General features: G+C 36.6%; 1 protein-coding gene across 16 annotated transcripts in view; it reads left to right on the plus strand.

The window, feature by feature from the left end:
- Positions 1–19696, plus strand: part of LOC310895043 (solute carrier family 12 member 7-like) — a 78896-nt gene that overhangs the window by 50285 nt on the left and 8915 nt on the right. For 10 of the 16 annotated variants that reach the window (XM_083825818.1, XM_083825827.1, XM_083825826.1 and 7 more), the window contains 11 exons: positions 59–177; positions 2059–2157; positions 4316–4435; positions 6029–6133; positions 8358–8526; positions 12384–12579; positions 12935–13104; positions 13254–13385; positions 14750–14857; positions 16919–17035; positions 19282–19463. In XM_083825818.1, coding sequence (XP_083681944.1) covers positions 59–177; positions 2059–2157; positions 4316–4435; positions 6029–6133; positions 8358–8526; positions 12384–12579; positions 12935–13104; positions 13254–13385; positions 14750–14857; positions 16919–17035; positions 19282–19463 — 1517 coding nt within the window. The remainder of the gene's footprint in view (positions 1–58; positions 178–2058; positions 2158–4315; positions 4436–6028; positions 6134–8357; positions 8527–12383; positions 12580–12934; positions 13105–13253; positions 13386–14749; positions 14858–16918; positions 17036–19281; positions 19464–19696) is intronic. The other 6 variants (XM_083825821.1, XM_083825822.1, XM_083825830.1 and 3 more) reach the window with 1 other exon arrangement.

Here is a 19696-nt window from a genome sequence, read left to right on the forward strand (position 1 = left end):
TCACAATAGTATAAAATGCACCTTTCCCCAGTTTTACTGTATACTTGAATTGAACTAGGTATTTGGTCATGGAAAAGCAAATGGAGAACCAACGTGGGCTCTGCTCCTCACTGCTGGTATTTGTGAAATAGGAATTCTGATAGCCTCTTTGGACAGTGTAGCACCAATTCTTTCAATGTAAGTATGAATTTGTTATTTCATGTTCTTTTAAGTTAAATAGTACTTTACTTTTGAATTAACTAGATTTTTTTTTCTCTTCGAAATAATGCATTCTAGACTTTGTCTTCCAACAAGTTACATTTCTATTTGATCTTTGAGATAATCTGAAATGCAGAAATGTTTTGGTTGGAATTAATTTCAAGGCACAAGTAATTTTCCTTGACAGAGTTCTTGAATGCTAGTAAAAACATTTAACTTAAAAATATACATATTAAAAAAGAAGTTAAATAAAAATTCTCCCTATTTAAACAGTTTCGTGTTTTAGGGTATGAACTGAAATTTATTTTACTGATGTTGTCTTGGAAGTTTATTCCATGTGTCTTGGGTTGACCCCAGTAGGCAGCTAAGCACTGCACAGCCACTCGTGCACTCCCCTCACAGTGGGATGGGGGAAGAGAATCAGAAGGGTAAAAGTGAAAAAAAATAATGTGTTGAAATTAAAACAGCTTAATAGTTAAAGCAAAAGCTGCATGGGCAAGCAAAGCAAAATAAGGAATTCACTGTTTTCTATCAGTAGGCAAATATTTAGCGATTTCGAGAAAAGTCAAGGCTTTGTCACTCATAACAGTTACTTGAGAATACAAATGCTGTAACTCCAGACATCCTCCCCTTCCTCCTTTCCCTCAGCTTTTATTGCTAAGCGTGACTTCATATGGAATGAAATATCCCTTTGATCCTCTGTGGACAGCTGTCGCAGATGTGTCCCCCAGAAATTCTTGTGCACATACAGCTTACTTACTGGCAGGGCAGCGTGAGAAACAGAAAAGGCCTTGATGCTGTACAAGCACTGCTCAGCAATAGCTAAAACATCAGTGTCTTATCAGTGCTGTTCTGGTCACAAATCCAAAATATAACACCATACAAATTAATATGAAAAAAATTAATACTGAATCACAGAATCATTAGGGTTGGAAAAGGACCTCCAAGATCATCTGGTTCAACCATCACCCTATCCCAGCCAAAACCAATACACCACTATTGTCAGATGTTAGCTGTGTTTTCTGTGAAATCTTTGTTTGAGACTGAAAATTATTCTAACATCATGTTTTGAGACATGAAATTCTACCAGCATGTTGGTGTTTAACCTAGCAGGCAGCTGAACACCACACAGCCATTTGCTCCCTGCCCTACCCAGTGGGATGGGAGAGCAAATTGAGAAACAAGCTAAGAGCTAAGAAACAAGCTAAGAGCTAAGAAACAAGCTAAGATAAAAGCTAAGATATAAGATATATAGCAAGAGATAAGGACAGTTTAATGGGGGGTTGAGGGTCAGGTGGGAAGAACAACAAAGCAAGTGGTGCACAGTGCAGTTGCTCACCACCCGATGACTAATGCCCAGCCAGTGCCCAAGCAACAGTGCTTCTTTCCCCCACAGCTGGCCAGTTCCCCCAGTTTCATTGTTCAGCATGATGTCATATGGTATGGAATATCCCTTTGGCCAGTTTGGGTCAGCTGTCTTTGTTCTGTCCCCTCCCAGCCTCTTGTGTACCTGCAGCTTCCTTGCTGGCAGAGCACTATAAGAAGCTGAAAAGTCCTTGACTTAGTGTAAACACTGCTCTGCAACAGCTAAAACATGGGTGTGCTGTCAACATTATTCTCGTCCTAAATTCAAAACACAGCACCATACCAGCTACTAGGAAGAATATTAACTCTATCCCCACCAAAACGCAGACAAAGCATTAATTTAATCTACATCTTGTGTTCTGTTGGCCATTGTGAACACAGTAGAGAAGTTTCTGCACTTTCTTTGGACTGTGTTTAGACTTAGCCTTTTAACACAAGTCTGTCTAGTTCGTTCCTGTTGGAAAATGGTTTTGTTTGTTTGTTTTACCGTAACAGGTTTTTCCTGATGTGCTATATGTTTGTAAATCTGGCTTGTGCAGTTCAGACGCTTTTACGGACTCCCAACTGGAGACCTCGTTTCAAGTATTACCATTGGTAGGAGATATTCTTTCATTCAGAAGAATTAAAACTGCTTATACAGCCTTGATTTGTTAATTGCATTGCTGTAATTAAGCAAAATATCCTTTCTGACTTCAATGAGTTAGTATTCAGTCCATGAACCAATTTCTCTAACGGTAACATTTGCTGTTACGTGTTTAGAATAGGGCTGGTGAAAGTTTCAAGCATGAAAACCAGTGACTAATACAGAGGCCCTGAGAAGGGGCCTGTTGAGAGGATGACATGTTGCTTATCTAACAGACCTTCTGAATATGCAAGAATGAAGATGTAATGGAGTATCATCTTCCATATATAGATAAAGAAATGGTGAAAATCTTCAGGAATGCTGACTTTCATTTTTGTTATGCAAAAAGAAAAATAATCAGCATATACAAAAAACAAACTTGTACAGAAAAAAATAATATGTATCAGTTTGCTATGTAACCAATCAGTATTTTTAAATTGTGTCATGCTTTAGCCATTGCTTCAGAAATTGAAGAAAAGTGAATGCTTGAAAGTCAATGGGGTCAAATACAAAGTATTTTTCTTAAGTGACTTAGAACAAGTTCAGAGTAAGATTGAGTTCTTTAATTTTGAGTTGATGTTAAAAATGCATATGATTTTTTATTAGCAGTGATTCAATTGAGAAATTTTACTGAAAAATTTTACTGCCAAAATGCTTTAAAAACTACAGCCTTCAGAAGATATACTGGCCTGATTCTAGGATGTAAGAGTTGTTTATTTTTTCCCCTTTAGAGGGTAGAGTGGAAATGAAATGCCACAATTATATCCCTGACACATCTTTTTGAATATGCTCAGTAGGTACTTATTAGTTTGGCACTTAAACCTCCAAATATTTCAGTGCCTGTATCTGAAGTTTATCATTGCAAGTATTGTTTGCAACATCAAGAAGAAAATGTGGGTGTTGTATCTTGTTGAGGTTGTTTGTTTGTTTTGTTTTGTCTTTTAAAGCCCCTCCTCTCCCAAATAATGTGATTATGGAAGAAATAGTAGAAGGTCCAAAGCAAAAAAGCTAAAGCAGATGAGTAAGATAGAGGGTAGCCAGAGGAGGATGGGCCATGGTAAGGAATAAAAAGCAAAGGGTTTTGACATGGCAGCTGCAAAGTTTGTAATGATTTGGCAACGCTTCTACAACCTGTCCCCTGCCTCAGAGAGACCAGTGAGCCAATTGATTCACTGTGTGTCTATATAATCACTTCTGCCAGGCAAACGGAGTGTCAAAATGCTTGGTCAGAGTTGGGTTGGGATTATTTTTTGAGTAAAAGCAGACTCTTAGGTTAGGTGAAATTAAGCATGAAAGAGCATCTGTTGCTTTTCTAGACAGGCTACATTTAGGTTGATAGAACAGCTAGAAAGCATTTCTTTGAACAGATGTGTTTGTACTCAATACTTGCATGGTAATAAAAAGGTAAACTAAAGGAGCCAAACAAAAGTTGTCTCTTTCTATGTTCTTTGTCAATCCAGTAAAAGCTAGCTCTGATTTGGAAGGCAGGTATGAAGAAATTCAAGGTGTAGTATCTGACTAAAAGTAGACACAAAACTGTCCTGTTCTGAGGTGACCTACATCTGTCTGAATGATATTAGGTACAAAACAGGCATATAAACTTTAATCTGGAAATGTTTCTGTGACTTTTTCAGCTCAGTCATTCTTTAAAGCCTTTGAAAGATTGTTTTCAGTAATCTGTTCTACTATGTGTGTGTGTTCTTACCTGAGACATGCCACATTGTAAGTAGAACATACAATTCATTAGTAAAATTTAATTTAAATTATTTTTTTTGCTGGAATTAGCATAATGTTCTTCAGTATTGTTTGAGAAATCTTAAAGCTTAAATTCAAATCAACAGTAAGCGATAGCATGTTTTGAAACAGATCCTACTTAAAAATAATGGTAGAGTTACAGAACTGGCAATAGTGGTAAATCTATTATATCTAGTTCTTCAATTACATTTATTTCACATAGGCTTCAGAATGTAATTTTTATAAACTAAAGCTGTGACAATGTATTTTATATATTTAGCTATGAAATTCTTTGAAGGTATAGAGAGGTCGTTCTGGGAGTTGACTTAAGTAAGAAATTGACTTTGTAGAACACGTGCATGTCTATTTAATAATTGAAAAAATGGTTTCTTCTAGGACTCTTTCATTCCTGGGGATGAGTTTATGTCTTGCCTTGATGTTCATTTGCTCCTGGTACTATGCTTTGATTGCCATGTTAATTGCAGGATGTATATACAAGTATATAGAATATAGAGGGTAAGACCATATATCGTATGTATTTTATATTTAATATATTTAACATTCAGCAAAAAGCTTTTTTATATAAAGTAGATACAACTGAAGCAATAGAACAAAGTGTTCCCTGAAAAAAAGTGAGATTCCATCTCTGTTAAGGGTTACAAGTTTGCAGGTTCTAATTTCTCTGGAAGCTCTGTTCTGAACTCCTCAGCAGGCGTAACTGATCAAAATAAGAACTAATAAGGTTGGGAAGTTTTCATTTGAACAAAAAATTTGCTGTCAAATTTGATACTTCAGGTATATCATCTTTTTACACAAACAGGAACTACTACAAAAATATTATATTATCTTGTGCCAAAGCCATAAAACTCTACTCTTTTATGTAGACTTTAGCACTTTTTAGAATCAATCACACAGAACAATCCAGAGCGCCCACTGATCTATTTTCTGAAGGCTAGAATTTAATTTGCAATGCACTTTAAGAGCCACACCTGTAAGAAATGCAGTACAGAAAGAGAGTTAAAGAGAATGCTCAGTTCATTAAATAATCTCTTCTAGATTTTATTTCTGTATTTATGATTTTGGTGTGTACATTTTTCCTTTCTAAGGAAAGATCCAATGCAATTCTAGTCAAAAAAAAAAAAAAAAGAAAGAAAAAAAAGAGCAAGACCAGAAAATTGAAATGAGTCTAGTTATTCTGATGAGTAATTAAGCACAAGTGTTCAGTAGATCAACAGATATAGATTGTTCCATGTTGTGGATTCTCCATCTTTTAATACCTCCATCTCCAGGATAGATGCTTTCTTGGATATAGTCTTCCTGGATTATAACAGCTCCTGCTATTGGTTTCATTACAAAGAAATTCTCTTGCTTGTTTTAGCCAGCAAGTCAGATCAGATGAAAGGAATTCTGCCTGTATGTATATGTATGTATATACATACATAAAATATTGTGGATGTATATATATGTATACATCCAAATTCGTATACAGATTCTCCAAACGCTGGACCATAAGCTGTTGCATCTACCTTGTAGAAAGATTCTTTTTTGCAGAAACTCAGTCCCTCCCACTACAAATGCAAAGGCAGATTAAGTCTGAGGAGTGAGCAAGAACCCACTCTGAAACAGTCTAAAAACTTCTGTCCGGACAAATCTCTCTCCCTGGGAAGACGCATAAAGCTTTATGTTCATCTGTGAGAAGCTGGGAAGGAAAGGAAGTAGAGACAGCTTTAGGAGGGTGGGGAGGAGATGTAAAACTAATGCATAGGAACTCAAATTTCACTTTTTCGTTCTACCACTTACAAGCAATTTAAGAGACTCTCATGATTAAAACAAAAATCTTTTGAAGTATAAAAGAGACCAAAATAAATAATAATAAATACTTAATAAATACAACTCTTGAAAGAACCTGAGACTGCTTCATTATTGGTTAGTCTTCATTCATGATTTAAGTGTGCGAGATGAGTCTTTTTCAAGCATTCACGTAAAAAAAAAAGGCGAGTTTCATTGTTTGTTATTTATCCCTCACCCAAGAAAATGTACTTAATTTGTGTAAATAAACTGCATCCTATTAATTAGTTAAATTAATTAAATGTCTTCTGCACCACAAAGAGCAGAAAAAGAGTGGGGTGATGGAATACGCGGACTGTCTTTGAATGCAGCTCGCTATGCTTTGCTTCGTGTTGAAGATGGTCCTCCTCACACCAAGAACTGGAGGTAAAAGTCTATGCCATCTAAGTTCACTCATTCTAGAAATATGTAAATCTATTGGGAATACTACTGGTAAAGCTAATGGCCAAAGTGATATTCATCTTTAAAATAATGTTTTTACTTGGTCATGGAAATGATGGCATTGCAGTTCTATTGTTTTACTGTAATTGAATGTTAACTTGTGGTCAGCACGTAATCAGCTTGGTAGGGATATGTGTAAATTTGAACTGAAATCCATGTGATATTGATGTAGTTTTCTAAAATGCAGAAGGGTTTTAATGTTTTTTATCAAGATTTTCACATTCAAAGGAACAGTTTACTTTGGTCCCACTGTCTCTAACAAAAGAAACATGCTGCAATTCTGTAAGACTTCTATTTTGCGTCTATGAAATACATTGTAAAAATACACAGAGGAGTCATTATTTGTGGCAATATGTTTTTTTTATACCTAATATAATGTAAGGTAGATGTAATTTCATAGCAAGATCTTTGAAAGTGCTTAGATCTTATTAAAATCTCACATTTGGAGTACTTTCTTTGTAATGGGGATAAGTGTCCATTACTGTTTTTACAATCTATTCCTTTTACTTGGTAAACTATTAATTTTCTCAAAGCCAACACAAAAACTTATTTAAAAACAAAAGTATTTTCACACGTCACTTCTGATACACGCAGTGCAAGTTAAAATAACTCACAGATCAGTGGAAGACACAAAAAAGAAACTGCCACTAGATGTGATTGTATCCCTGGGTACACGCACAAGCAATGTTCTGCTGCTCTTCTGTGTGACAGCATTATTCGTATTATTTTACCTTTTGTTATGGGGCTGAAGAACCCAAGCAGTTACTAAAGAATCCATGAGCCATTGCTTGTTCCTAGCCTCTATATTGTGTGTGAGCTTGACATCTGTGATAAACATTAGTGTAAATGTTAACTTAAATGTCAACTAAAATAACTCAATGTAAATGTTAAATGTCTGCAGTCAGTTACAGATGACTTACCCTGCTATTGTGTCAACGTAATTGGTAGAACTAGACCTTCTCGTTCCATCTTAAGCTATGCTCTTGTTGAGGAGGGAAATACACTCCAGTTCTCTTGTAGTTCTTTTGAATTTTTAGTAATGACAGGAAAATTATAGAACTTTTGTTTGGGGAAAGTAAGCAAGTTGTGTATTGAAGGAAGAAAAATACAACCTCATTAAGTATGCAGATGAAACCAAACTTGTGCTGTCAATGCAGTCAAGGCTATGACTCTCTAGGAAAGACCTAAAGAGGTAGAGGAATGAGTCAACATGAACATCATGAAAAATCAGGAGGACAAAGGCAAAGTCTACTCCATGGGACAGACTAGCCCAGTGCAATGGTACAGGATAAGGATACTGAAAAGAACCTGTTGTTCTGAGTGGATAGTAAGCCAGCAGTAGGCTTTGGCATTGCTGGACTGCAGCAACAGGAGCATAGCTAGCCTACCGAGGGGAAGTAAATATTCCTCTTCACACAACATTCATTAGAATATCTTTGGAGTATTTGATCCAGTTTTAGGCACCCCACTACCAGACAGACATCAGTAAGCTGCAGTACATTCAGCAGAGGACCACCAAGATGGGTGGGGCACAGGAGCATATCTCCTGTGGGGAAAGGCTGAGGGAGCTAGGCTTATTCAGCTTGGAGGAGGCTTAAGGGGAACCTAAAAGCTAGTATAACTAGCTAGTAAACATCCGGTCCCTAAGAGGAGACAGCTGAAAAGACAGACTCTTTACAGCAATAGATAGTGGGAGAATGAGAGAAAATGATAAAATGGAAAGAAAAAAAAATAAAAATGATGATGGTTAAGCATCGGTAGGTGTTGCCCAGAGGTGGTAGAATCTCTGTCCCTGGAGGTTTTCGAGATCTAACTGGACTGAAGCCTAAACAATCTGGTGTGCAATTCAACATTTAACTGCTTCAAGCAGCAGGTTGGACTATATAACCTCCAAAGGGTGATAATTCTGTTTCAACAGTTTTCTTAGTTCTTCTTTAGTTCTCTTAGTTCTTCTGTTCTCTTAGGGTAAGGTGTTGAGGATGGTGGCTCATGTACCTGAAATGGTGTAGCTACTGCTAATTATGATTTCTTTGCTTGATGTTTGAATGTTTGCCATTGAATCTGCATTTTATTGCTTGTTAATTCTATTTTCCAGTTCTTCCCTGCTTTTATGTATGTGTGTGCTCTTATGTAAATTTTTTTTTGGCAGACCTCAGCTTTTGGTCTTGTTAAATTTGGATTGTGAACAATTGGTGAAACATCCAAGATTGCTTTCTTTCACCTCCCAGTTGAAGGCTGGTAAAGGGCTGACTATTGTGGGATCTGTGCTTCAAGGAACCTATTTGGATAAATGTACAGAAACTCAGAAAGCTGAAGAGGTATGTAAAAGATGTATTACAAACTCTTGTATTAGCATTTAAATGTTGAATCTGATAATTTGAATGAAACTGCTGTAAAAAAATGCTTTCAAAAATGTTCTGACTGTCAGTACAATTGATATATGTATATATTTTATATATTCATATATAAATAAAAACTAGGTTGGTGTACTATAACAAAATGATTTATGAAAATTCCTAATGGAATGAGACCATGCCGATACTTCTTAGATGTATTTTCAGTGTTGAGGGCCCTGGGTTCGCAATCAAATTACATTCTTGAAAAATCTTAAGTGGTAGATTTTTAACAATAACTTTATGAAGAAAACAGATTTATTTATTGTAAAATGCAGAATTTTGGCATAATTTCATCCTCTAGATGTATACTTGATACTGCTTTCTACATTGTCCTAGAAGTACTTAGAAGAGCTAAGGTTAGGAACAATCTTTCTGTATCTTAGCTGGTTGCTTAAATATAAAGCAACATCATTCTTTTTCTCTTTACTATTTGCCCCATATGCCCAAAGATGGTAGGATGAGGTAGAAAAAAATAGCAAGTTGTCATATAGTTTATGATGACATCTAACTGTATTTACAAACACAATTTAATTTGAATGTTTCTTTTTTTTCTGACAACATGTATTTGACTGTGCTACCTATTTGGATTTACATGGAGATGTTTTTGTGGGAAGCACTTGAAAATATCTGAACTCTAAATTTTAAATCTGTCCCTTGAATGAAAAATGCAAGTTAATAGACTGAAGTTCTGAATATCTGTTGTTCATAAAACTTTGATTTTCAAAGCAAAGCAATTTTACATTTTTGCTTCATCTTAAACAAACTGTGTACTTCTTTGTATACTGCAGTAGCTCCAGTATTGGTATTTGGTGGTAGTATAGATATATAGTTGCTTATAGAGTTCTAAAGCTGTCGTCTTACTCCTAACTTTACAGAGAAACAAAACATTTTTAGAAAATACCATGTAGTCTTTTATCTCTTTCAAAAATGGGTAATATCTGCAGTATTACTGAAATGAGCAACAGTTGAACTGTCTACTGTTTTGATCCAAGGCTTCTTGAAATCTGTGTAAAGACTCCTAAAGCACTAAATTATTTGGACCTGACACCTCTAACATAGATAAGCATTTCTGAGAGATGGATCTGGGAATTAATTTAAGGGAGACCTAATCTCTATGTTCTCTAGAAAGTCAGACCCTCTACTGTCAAGATCAAGGACACAGTTGCTTTTAAAACATAAATGAAGACAAATGTTAAAACAGTGTCTGAATGGCTCAGTGGTTTTGGAAAACATCAACTAGAAAATGCGTTTTCTAGAAGATTTGTGGAAAATCAAAATTTCTCCTTTTTCTCTTGAAAAGGAAATATATATACATACATGCCCTTGCAGATACTGTTTGTACACACAGACTTGTCAGTTTTGATACCAAGTTCTCAGAAGACTTTTTTTTTTCTATACTGAACAGAATTTCTTATGTGAAACCACACTAAGCTAGCACCAATCATTTTGTAATCAAATGTCTCCTTACTGGTGTTTTATAGAGCTTCTCTTGCAACAGTACTTTTTGATTGGAAGTCTTTGTGTGGTCAGGCACAGGACCTAAGAGCAGAGAATTGTGTTACTTTTTATGCAACAGTTCCTTTGTCTGGCCTCCAGTTATCATGAGGAGGGAGATGGAGATACGCTTAAGGAACAGCAGACAAGAGAACCTAGTGAGAACTTATATACAGTGAGACAGAGATATGAGCTTGCAACTATAAGGAATAAAAAGTGGGCAGGAATTCAGAGGATTCTCGTCTGTTCAGAGGAAAGCAGAAACAGGATGCTACCACAGTAGGGATAACCTTTCGAAGGACACTGTGGGCAGCATGAAGTGCCCAGAAACCTCCTGAAACTGTCTGGCCAAATGCAGAGCAGAATTGACAGTTCTTCAGTCCTCAGCCTTCTTCGTTTCTGACACAACTATGAAGCCAAAGAGCAAACCTAGTGACTGTCCACTTTTACAAGCTGCTTCATCTGAAAGAAAATAGGAATGCATTAATGCTATTGTATGTGTTATTGAAGGTTATTTTGTGAGTCCAAAACCATCTATTCCTCTGAACTTCCAAACGATTTTCTTCTAAAACAAACAGAAAATGACAAAAATATTTTGGTGCTTTCTGTAAATACATATTTTGGTGCTTTGGTGCTTTCATTAGAAACTATGCTTATCTCCCACGTAAGCGATTGATGATGATAGGATTTTCAAAGTCATGCTATCAAAACATAGGAAATGCCAAATCTGACGTTCCCTTGTCAACCTTTGAATCATAGAACCATTAAGGTTGGAAAAGACCTCCAAGATCATCTGGTCCAAACACCTCCTTAGTACCAATGTCACCCACTAAACTATGTCCCTCCCTAAGCACCATGTCCAACCTTTCCTTAAACATTGCCAGGGACGGTGACTCCACTACTTCCCTAGGCAATGTGTTCCAGTGCCTGACTACTCTTTCTTAGAAAAAATGTCTCCTAATTTCCAACCTAAACCTCCTGCAGTGCAACTTGAGGCTGTTCCCTCTAGTCCTATCACTAGTTACCTGTGAGAAGAGGCCGACTCCCAGCTCCCTACAGCTTCCTTTCAGGCAGTTGTAGAGAGCCCTAAGGTCTCCCCTGAGCCTGCTCTTCTCCAGACTAAACAACCCCAGTTCCCTCAGCCGCTCCCCATAGGACTTGTGCTCCAGACCCTTCACCAGCTTCGAAGCCCTTCTCTGGACACGTTCCAGGGCCTCAATGCCCTTCTTGTACTGAAGGGCCCAAAACTGAACACAGTACTTGGGGTGCGGCCTCACCAGAGCAGAGTACAGGAGTACGATCACCTTCCTGTTCCTGCTGGCTACACTGTTCCTGATACAAGCCAGCATGCTGTTGTCCTTGTGTTGTCCACCTGGGCACACGGCCGGCTCATGTTCAGGCGAGCATTGACCAACACCCCCAGATCCTTTTCCTCTGCACAGCTTTCCAGCCACTCTGCCCGTAGTGCTGCATGGGGTAGTTGTGGCCAAAGTGCAGGACCCGGCACTTAGCCATGTTGAACCTCATCCCATTGGCCTCTGCCCATCAACCCATCCTGTCCAGGTCCCTCTGCAGGGCCTTCCTACTCTCCAGCAGATCGACACTTTCCCCCAGCTTGGTGTCGTCTGCAAAACCATGATGCCATTTGGAATGCTACTTTTAAATTATATGGTTATGTGACTGTATGCCAGTGTTTAAATGAAGGGGAGCCATATTGAAATTGAGGAGTGTGGGAACTAAATCTAGTCAGCTTATTTTATCATTAGTCAGCCAGTGATTCTGATTGTCTCCTGCACATCTATTTTACCATGTTAGGAGCAGATAAATAATGCGTCTCTTTCTTAAGGAGTTCTAAAGTCTTTGTCATCCCATTTTCCATACCCTTCCAATTCCAAAAGAAGGACTTGCCATTCCATAGATACGGTGTTTTCTCAGTGAAGAAAGTTTTGGCTTCACTTGGAGCAGCATTTATTAGCTTTATTTTATGTGATTTTACTCATATCCTGTTGATTCTTCTTTGGAAATAAAAGGCTGAATAACTAAACAAATGTAAAACCTCTGGTGTCTTTTCAGGGGTTATTTTGGGATTTAGTTACCATAGAATTGTAGCATCATGAAATCATGTTTAGGTTGGAAATCACTATTGGAGAATTGGAGTGGCTCCTTGATGTTGGTTGTACATTGTGTCTAATATTTTTCTCTTATGTAGTATTGTTATTCCTTATGGTATTTATTATCAGTGTTGTTGACTGTACTTCCTCATGTGTAATCTTCCTTTCACACAGAACGTTAAGGCCTTAATGGCAGTAGAAAAGACTAAAGGATTTTGCCAGATTGTGGTATCTCCTAGTTTCAGAGATGGAATATCACATTTGATTCAGTCAGCTGGTCTAGGAGGAATGAAACACAACACAGTCTTGATGGCGTGGCCACAGTCATGGAAGCGGACAGAAAATCATTTCTCGTGGAAAAATTTTGTTGGTACGTGTTGACTCTCTTATTGCAGTTGTAATACAACTATATAGCTATTGTATTTGCTGTGTGGGGAAAAATGTGAGGCTGAGTATCCAGTGGACACTTGGTATTTCCCCACTTCTAACTTCATGTGGAGTGGGTATTCTCAGCACTCAGTCTCTTTAACCATGGCTTCTCTTGTCCTCTTAAGCAGATTATTCACTAAACCCAGAATGTCCTCTTTCACCAAGGCAGAATCTGGGAGGATTTAAGCTTTTAAATTTAAAACAAACATCAACAATAACAATAAATAAAAAAAAAAAACAAACATTGGGAATGAAAACTAGAAGTTCTTGATCAAATGTCTTATTTTCCCTTGCAGACACTGTACGAGAAACAACAGCAGCTCAGCAGGCTTTATTGGTGGCTAAGAACATTGATTTGTTTCCAACAAATCAAGAACGTTTTACTGAAGGAAACATAGATGTGTGGTGGATTGTTCATGATGGTGGTATGCTGATGTTACTGCCTTTTCTCCTTCGACAGCACAAGGCAAGGACAATAGAAAATGGCTGGGATTTCATTTTGTAATAAATAGTTCTAAATGTTTCTAGTGAAATACTTTTCACTGTGAAAGAATTATACTTGGAGATAGCAATCACTGTAGTATGAATAGTTATAAATAATGCATTTTTGGATAGGTTTGGAGAAAATGTAAAATGCGTATCTTCACTGTTGCTCAAATGGATGATAATAGCATTCAAATGAAGAAGGATCTTCAGATGTTCTTGTACCATCTTCGCCTGAATGCTGAAGTGGAAGTTGTTGAAATGGTATGTTACTGCATTTTTTTCACTGAAATTGAGACTAAACTTGGGAAACTGGATTTAGTCTTTTTGAAACTAACATGTTAGCATAAATACAACACTGAAGAGATTTTTAGTGAGTGGTCACTGATAAAAAAGACCAAATATGTGTAGTCTAATAATCCCTGGCATCCAGCATGAGAAATGACTAATGTGTCCATCTCTCTAACTGTTGTAAAAATATGTCTCTGGAATAAGGAATCTTCAGCCCCCCATGATACTGTCTGTTGTTTTTGGCATTGTCAGTCTCTTTGGCACTGAACAGCAAGACAATGTAGCTACAGATTCATGATTCAAATTCAGACAAAGTAAATTTTGTACTTTGTTCTTTTTTAAACACTAGTGTAAGCTGCTAAAAAGAAAGGGATAAAGCTGTAACCTGTACATACCCATTTGGCAACTAAGGAAAAGTGTAATTTCACTTTCAGACCTAAGACCAGAAATCCACTCCACTCATTCTGAAGTGATATGAAGGGGGCATAGGAATGGGTTGTTCCTTTCAAGATCTGGTGTTCTTAGAATATTTTGAGATAGCTGACCTCTCAATATTTATCATGCCATAAAGCAAGTTTATACTGTTTTAAGAATCACTTAAATTAGCATAAATAACTTAAAAAAAAATAAATGCTGTGGCATACACAGGTGAAAGAAGATGGACAGAATGCCACAAGAAAGGCCTTGGTTGCATTGTAAGCAGAAGTCAGCATAGGAAGCACAATTTATTCATTTCTTACGTGGGCCATATTTAAGCCTGAGAATCTTCCAAATGATGAGATACTTTAAATGTCAGTGGCAGCACACATAAGTGCTATGGGTTGTATTTTAGCTTTGAGCTCATGTGAGAATATACACTAGAGTTTCTTCATAAGTGCTTTTATAGTGAACAGTTCTCACCGGAGAAAGGGTAATGTGTTATGTTGCGACTCTAGACTGTTTCTAAAGACACAGGGTGTCTTTAGATAATAATAACTCTCACATGCTCAGGGGTTAGCAATGCAAACAGTTTGAACAAATGCCTTTGACCCTTCCTCACTTCTGCAGCCTTGTTGGAACAGATCAATGGAAAGTCTGTCCCAAGTACCTCAAATTTAGCTAACATTACATTGCTGTTGGTATAGTATGGCAGTTTATAGTAGGAGATTGTCTTTATTCTTAACACTTCATCTTCAAACAGCAGAAATGGTCAATCAGATATACATTTGGGATTTCTCTAATGCCATAAATGAATCTAGGGCTCAATGAATGCAGTAATAAGTGGGGTACAAGTGTCTAAATGTTGGTCATTTTTTGAGTAGTACTTCGGATGTTTCTAATGCCAATCATTTTTGCAGTTTGAAAATGACATTTCTGCATTTACGTATGAAAAGACACTTATGATGGAACAGCGATCCCAGATGCTAAAACAGATGCAACTATCAAAGAATGAAAGAGAAAGAGAGGTAGGAATTTCAGCTTGGTAAGATACTCTGTCAAAAATCTGAAAATAGTGTTTCTTATTTGTGATTTCTTATCAGCTTCTCACTTGTCAAAAGCTTTTATAACTGTATTCTATGTTACTTTCTCTGCAGCAGGTTTCACTTACTTGAATAAAATAATCTGAAGAAAAAAAATCCATATGTATTTGAATAAGTGTTCATATAGTTTTCCTGGTGGTTTTGTTTGTTTGTTTTTGTGGGTTTGTGTGTGTGTGTATTTTTTTTTTTCTTGTTGGGTTTTGTGTTTTTTGTGGCACCAAAAGACAAAATTAGGCTGACTAGCTTTTAATCCTCTGAGCCCATATTTTCTTCCAGATGAGGATGCTGTTTGCTGCTCCCCTACTCTTGTTAGTCCTCCATGGTATTTTGTACATCGTAATGACAAATTTTATGCAGCTGTGTTTTCCTGAATATTTGTAACTTTATTAAAAATGATCTTCTTTTTCACTTTTGGTTAGTGTTTCTCTCCACTCATTTATTCTATTAACTATCCTATTATTACCAACATGTTTTAGTGCTGTAAAAGTGATTAAATAATTTGGCTGTTCTGTCATTTGTAGTGATTTCCCTCCCATGCCAAATGAGAGACCTCTACAGTGTTTAACTGCTCATTCATGAAATAACTAGAATATTTGTCTTGGTGTTTTTTGTCTAATGGGAATTGTAACTCATTTAACACCTAAGCTTTTTTGACATTTATCTTTCATGCCTGTGTAGTTCCTTTGTTTTTGTCCTTAGTTATCCTTTTCATTTTTGTAGGATTTCCTAAAGTTACACTGTATTGCTATAGAAATGTGCTGCTGTACATTGTAATTTCCTTTTCATCTGTGTCATAATAGTTTCCTTTTGGTCTGAATCTACCTAAAATCTTTTTAGTAAAAAAAAAAAGAAAAAAAAAAAAGAAAAAAGGGAAAAAAAAAGAGCTCTTTGTGCTTGTACTTCTTCAAACCTTCATCAAGATAATTTGTTTTTGTACATTGTTCTTTTCATTTTTCCTTCATAGGCCTGCTCGTATACCTGAGGAATTGTCCTTGTCCTCCCTCCTTCTCTCACTTATTTTTAAGTGAACTTTGATTGATCTTGACCATGTGATGGCTGGGTTTTCTTGCAGAATTGGGGCACAGGAGACATTAGATTCTCCCTCTCCCTCTCCCTTTTTTTTTTTGATGAAGTTGGTTGGTTTGCTCTCGTTCAAGCGTAATTACAATATATGCCTGCAAAGAATAAGATCTGCAGATTTAGGTGCATCTGCTAAACGTTTATTTACTTGACTTTGTCAATAATGCTTCAAATATTGGGGGGTTGGACTAGATGATCTTTCAAGGTCCCTTCCAATCCCTAACGTTCTGTGATTCTGTGATATGGAAAAAAATGTAGAGATAGATTCACCTCCTTGCTGATCTGCTTGGTTATGGTTGGCTTTTTCCTCTGGTTAGTTCTAACTGTTGGGGCAGGCAGCAATTTTGTTCGAGTTTTGATATGGCGGTCATCCATCCCAACACTACTTGGTGTTGGGTTATTCCACGTAAGTACTCTTGCATAGATGGTAAGATTGACAGAAATGTGGACACATGTAGATGAAGAGCACAGTTATAGTTTGTAAACCCCTGGGGAATAAATCTACAGTTAGAACTTGAAAGCAGCTTTCTCATCTGCTTACATTTTGTCCATACTTGTGATTGTGACTGAATGAAATCAATTCATCTGAATCATCACACATAGGAATGGATATGACCCTCATGAACATGTGAGTATTTGAGGTTCCCATAATGTTTCAATTCATTTCATGATCTAACAAATCTCTGTAAAGAGACTTTTTTTGAAACTGTTAGCAGTTAGGTACAGAACTCCACAATATATACATATATAAACAAGTGGCACATCTGTGAAAACAAACCAAGTGTATAATAACCTATGATACCAAATCTCATCTGTTTAAATGAAGACATTTTTTATTTTGAATAATACAATCATCTGTTCTTTTTCTTTAGACTATTTTTGTCATTGGTAACCTTTTTGTCCCAGATTCAGAGCATCACTGATGAGTCTCGAGGCTCAATCAGAAGAAAAAGCTACTCTAGTCTACAGTCCATTGGCCAAGATGTACAGGCACTGATGACTAATGACTGTGGAGAGGAGGAGGTAGCTGGACATTGTACTGGCTGTATAGGTCTTTCCCATTGCAACACTTAGTGCCACTATTGCAAACTGAACTAGAAATGAACATGTTGATTGTTACCAAAACAGCATTTCATAAATTTTAATTTTAGTATAGTCTTAATCATGCTATGTTTTTTTTCTCTAGATGATGTTTGTGACATGAATTGCATCCTATTTTGTCACAGTTTCGATTAAAAAAATTCATATATTATCTGGGAGCAATTGGTTTTCTTAAGAGTTAGAGGCAACACTATTTCTCTGCCTTTTCTCTCCTACAAATTTTTATAGCGGGTGTTTGATTAATAAGCACATTTCATGCTTTCAGAGCATTGCTTTTCCTTTTAGTTCCCTTACTGAAGTGATGAAGCTTCTCAAAGACTGTATAGATAGGGCTTTTTTAGTCATTATTTTTTTTCTGCTTACTGAGTTTGAAAGGAAGTTGACTGATGTTATCAATGCTTTTAGTGTGCACTTGAAGTGTTGCTTATCTGTAAAGATGCATAGCCTAGTTTGTAGAAGTGCAGTATTCCTTTGTGTTTCCCTTTCTTCTTGAAGTATGGAAGCATGCCTTTTATTACATGGAATTAATTTGTTATCAAAGTAGCACTAACAAAAATGTACTTTTTTGTCTGTGCATTTTTATGAAAATGTGCTATAGGTTCAGAATTTGTTTTGGCCTCACTGTCTTTCCAAAAATGGAGAACTAGCTTCTCCTAAAGCATAACTGAATTGAATTCATCTTACATCTGTTAGTTTGAAGTTTTAGTTTATTGGATACTGCAGTATAGCAGGTATAGTAGCTGCATGTATTTTGTTAACTTTTTCCGTATTCACAATAGCTACTGTATTCACAGTAACTTCTGATTTATACTCTTGACTCATGATTTACTTTTTTGGGGGAGATATGAAGACCATCATACAGAGAGATGTGAGCCAGAAAAATGAGCTCCAGGATTTGAGAATCCTCAAGGTTAGGCTAGGGATGAGAGAAATAATTTAGGAAAAACACAGGAGCACTTAGGCAGTTAAAACAGCTACAACTACAGTCTGTGAACCACTGGGGGGAATCAGTGTTCTGAGAATGAATGCAGTTTTCTTATCTGCTTCAATTTTATTCATGTCTTTGATTGTGACTAAATGAAATCAATTCTTCTGAATCATCACATGTATGGAGGGACAATGCCCCTCACTAGCATGAATAATTGAGGTTCTTGAATGGAATAGGGGATCCAATTCACAATTTAATAAGTATCTGAAGATGGTTCCTAATTGTTAAAACTTTAAAAACAAGGAAGCAAGCAAACAAAAACCACAATAACAATCATCCTTCCACCAATACCTATTTATTTACAATCATAAGAGTCTAAGATACTGTACTTGGGTTACTTTTGATGGAAATGCAAAAGCCTATGGACAATGTATTGTGATGGAAAGTAAACAAGAATTAAATATTCTATTTTTTTTTTCCTCAAGAGAACAAAGGGGAGTGGGAAATGGAGATCTCAGAAGTGTTTATACATGAGGCAGTAACATTATATTCTTAAAGGTTTGATTTATTGAGTTATTGCTATTAGAACAGAAGACAAGGCTCTTCCATGGTAAGACTGTGATTGGCTTTTGTTATGTAAAATGCATTTGCGTGCAGAAATAATCTATGCTCCTTCCATCAAAATGGAACATGGCTGGCCTTCACTTCAACCATGGAAACTCTAAAATCCAATGTTGTGGTTTTAGAAGTGTAATGGTCATGCTGGTAGTTCAGATAAAGGCACATAAAATCTTTCAAGTGCAGTGCTTACAACATTGTCACAGCAAATTAAAAATAACAATTTATCTGATAGAAACCTGAGGAAGAATGAGAGCACTGTCCAACACATTGTTCACTGTCATAAGCCCCTGGTATTAATAAAGATTAACCTCAGGTTGGATTCAAACTCACTTTAGTTCATTACAAGAATCATGTCCCAGCCCAAAAGTAATCCTGCAAATGTAAACAAATAACTAGATTTTTACAAGCAGTTTCATTTAATGACAATATCAAAACACTTTCTGATATTTGTTCACAAAATACAGTGGCTTTTTCTGTTTTTTTTTCTTTTGCTATACTTCAGTGAAATTCAATTTCAAGGTATTAATAATCTATAATCTACAAGTGATCATTTGGCTGAATTTTGGTTTGGTTTCTTTTGTGCGTGTGTCTATCTGTCTGCCTGTCTGTCTGTCTCCAGGCTCAACTGATCCATGACAGAAACACAGCCTCGCACTTAACTCCAGCTGTCAAAGCAAGTGTGGCTGCTTCTGTGCCAGAAAAAGTGCAAATGACCTGGACCAAAGAAAAGTTTGTAGCTGAAAAGCATAAAAACAAAGACACAAATGTGTCTGGTTTTAAAGATATTTTCAACATGAAGCCGTAAGTACACGTGTGATAGTTGGAGTTTGTATTCGATTCTGTGTTTTGGGTGTAGGGTTTTCTTGTTTGTTGGGTGGATTTTGGTTGGTTGGTTTGGTTTGTTGCTGTTACATAGTTTTTGTTTGTTTGTTTGTGTTTAAGAGATTCAGGTTTAAAGTTGAGTACAAACACGGTCTTCCCATGCACTTCACTTAAATGCCATCTTTGTGAGACAGGCTGGGTGGAACGTCTGT

This window comes from Anser anser (assembly GCF_964211835.1).
Source record: "Anser anser genome assembly, chromosome: 2".
In the NCBI taxonomy this organism is placed as follows: domain Eukaryota; kingdom Metazoa; phylum Chordata; class Aves; order Anseriformes; family Anatidae; genus Anser; species Anser anser.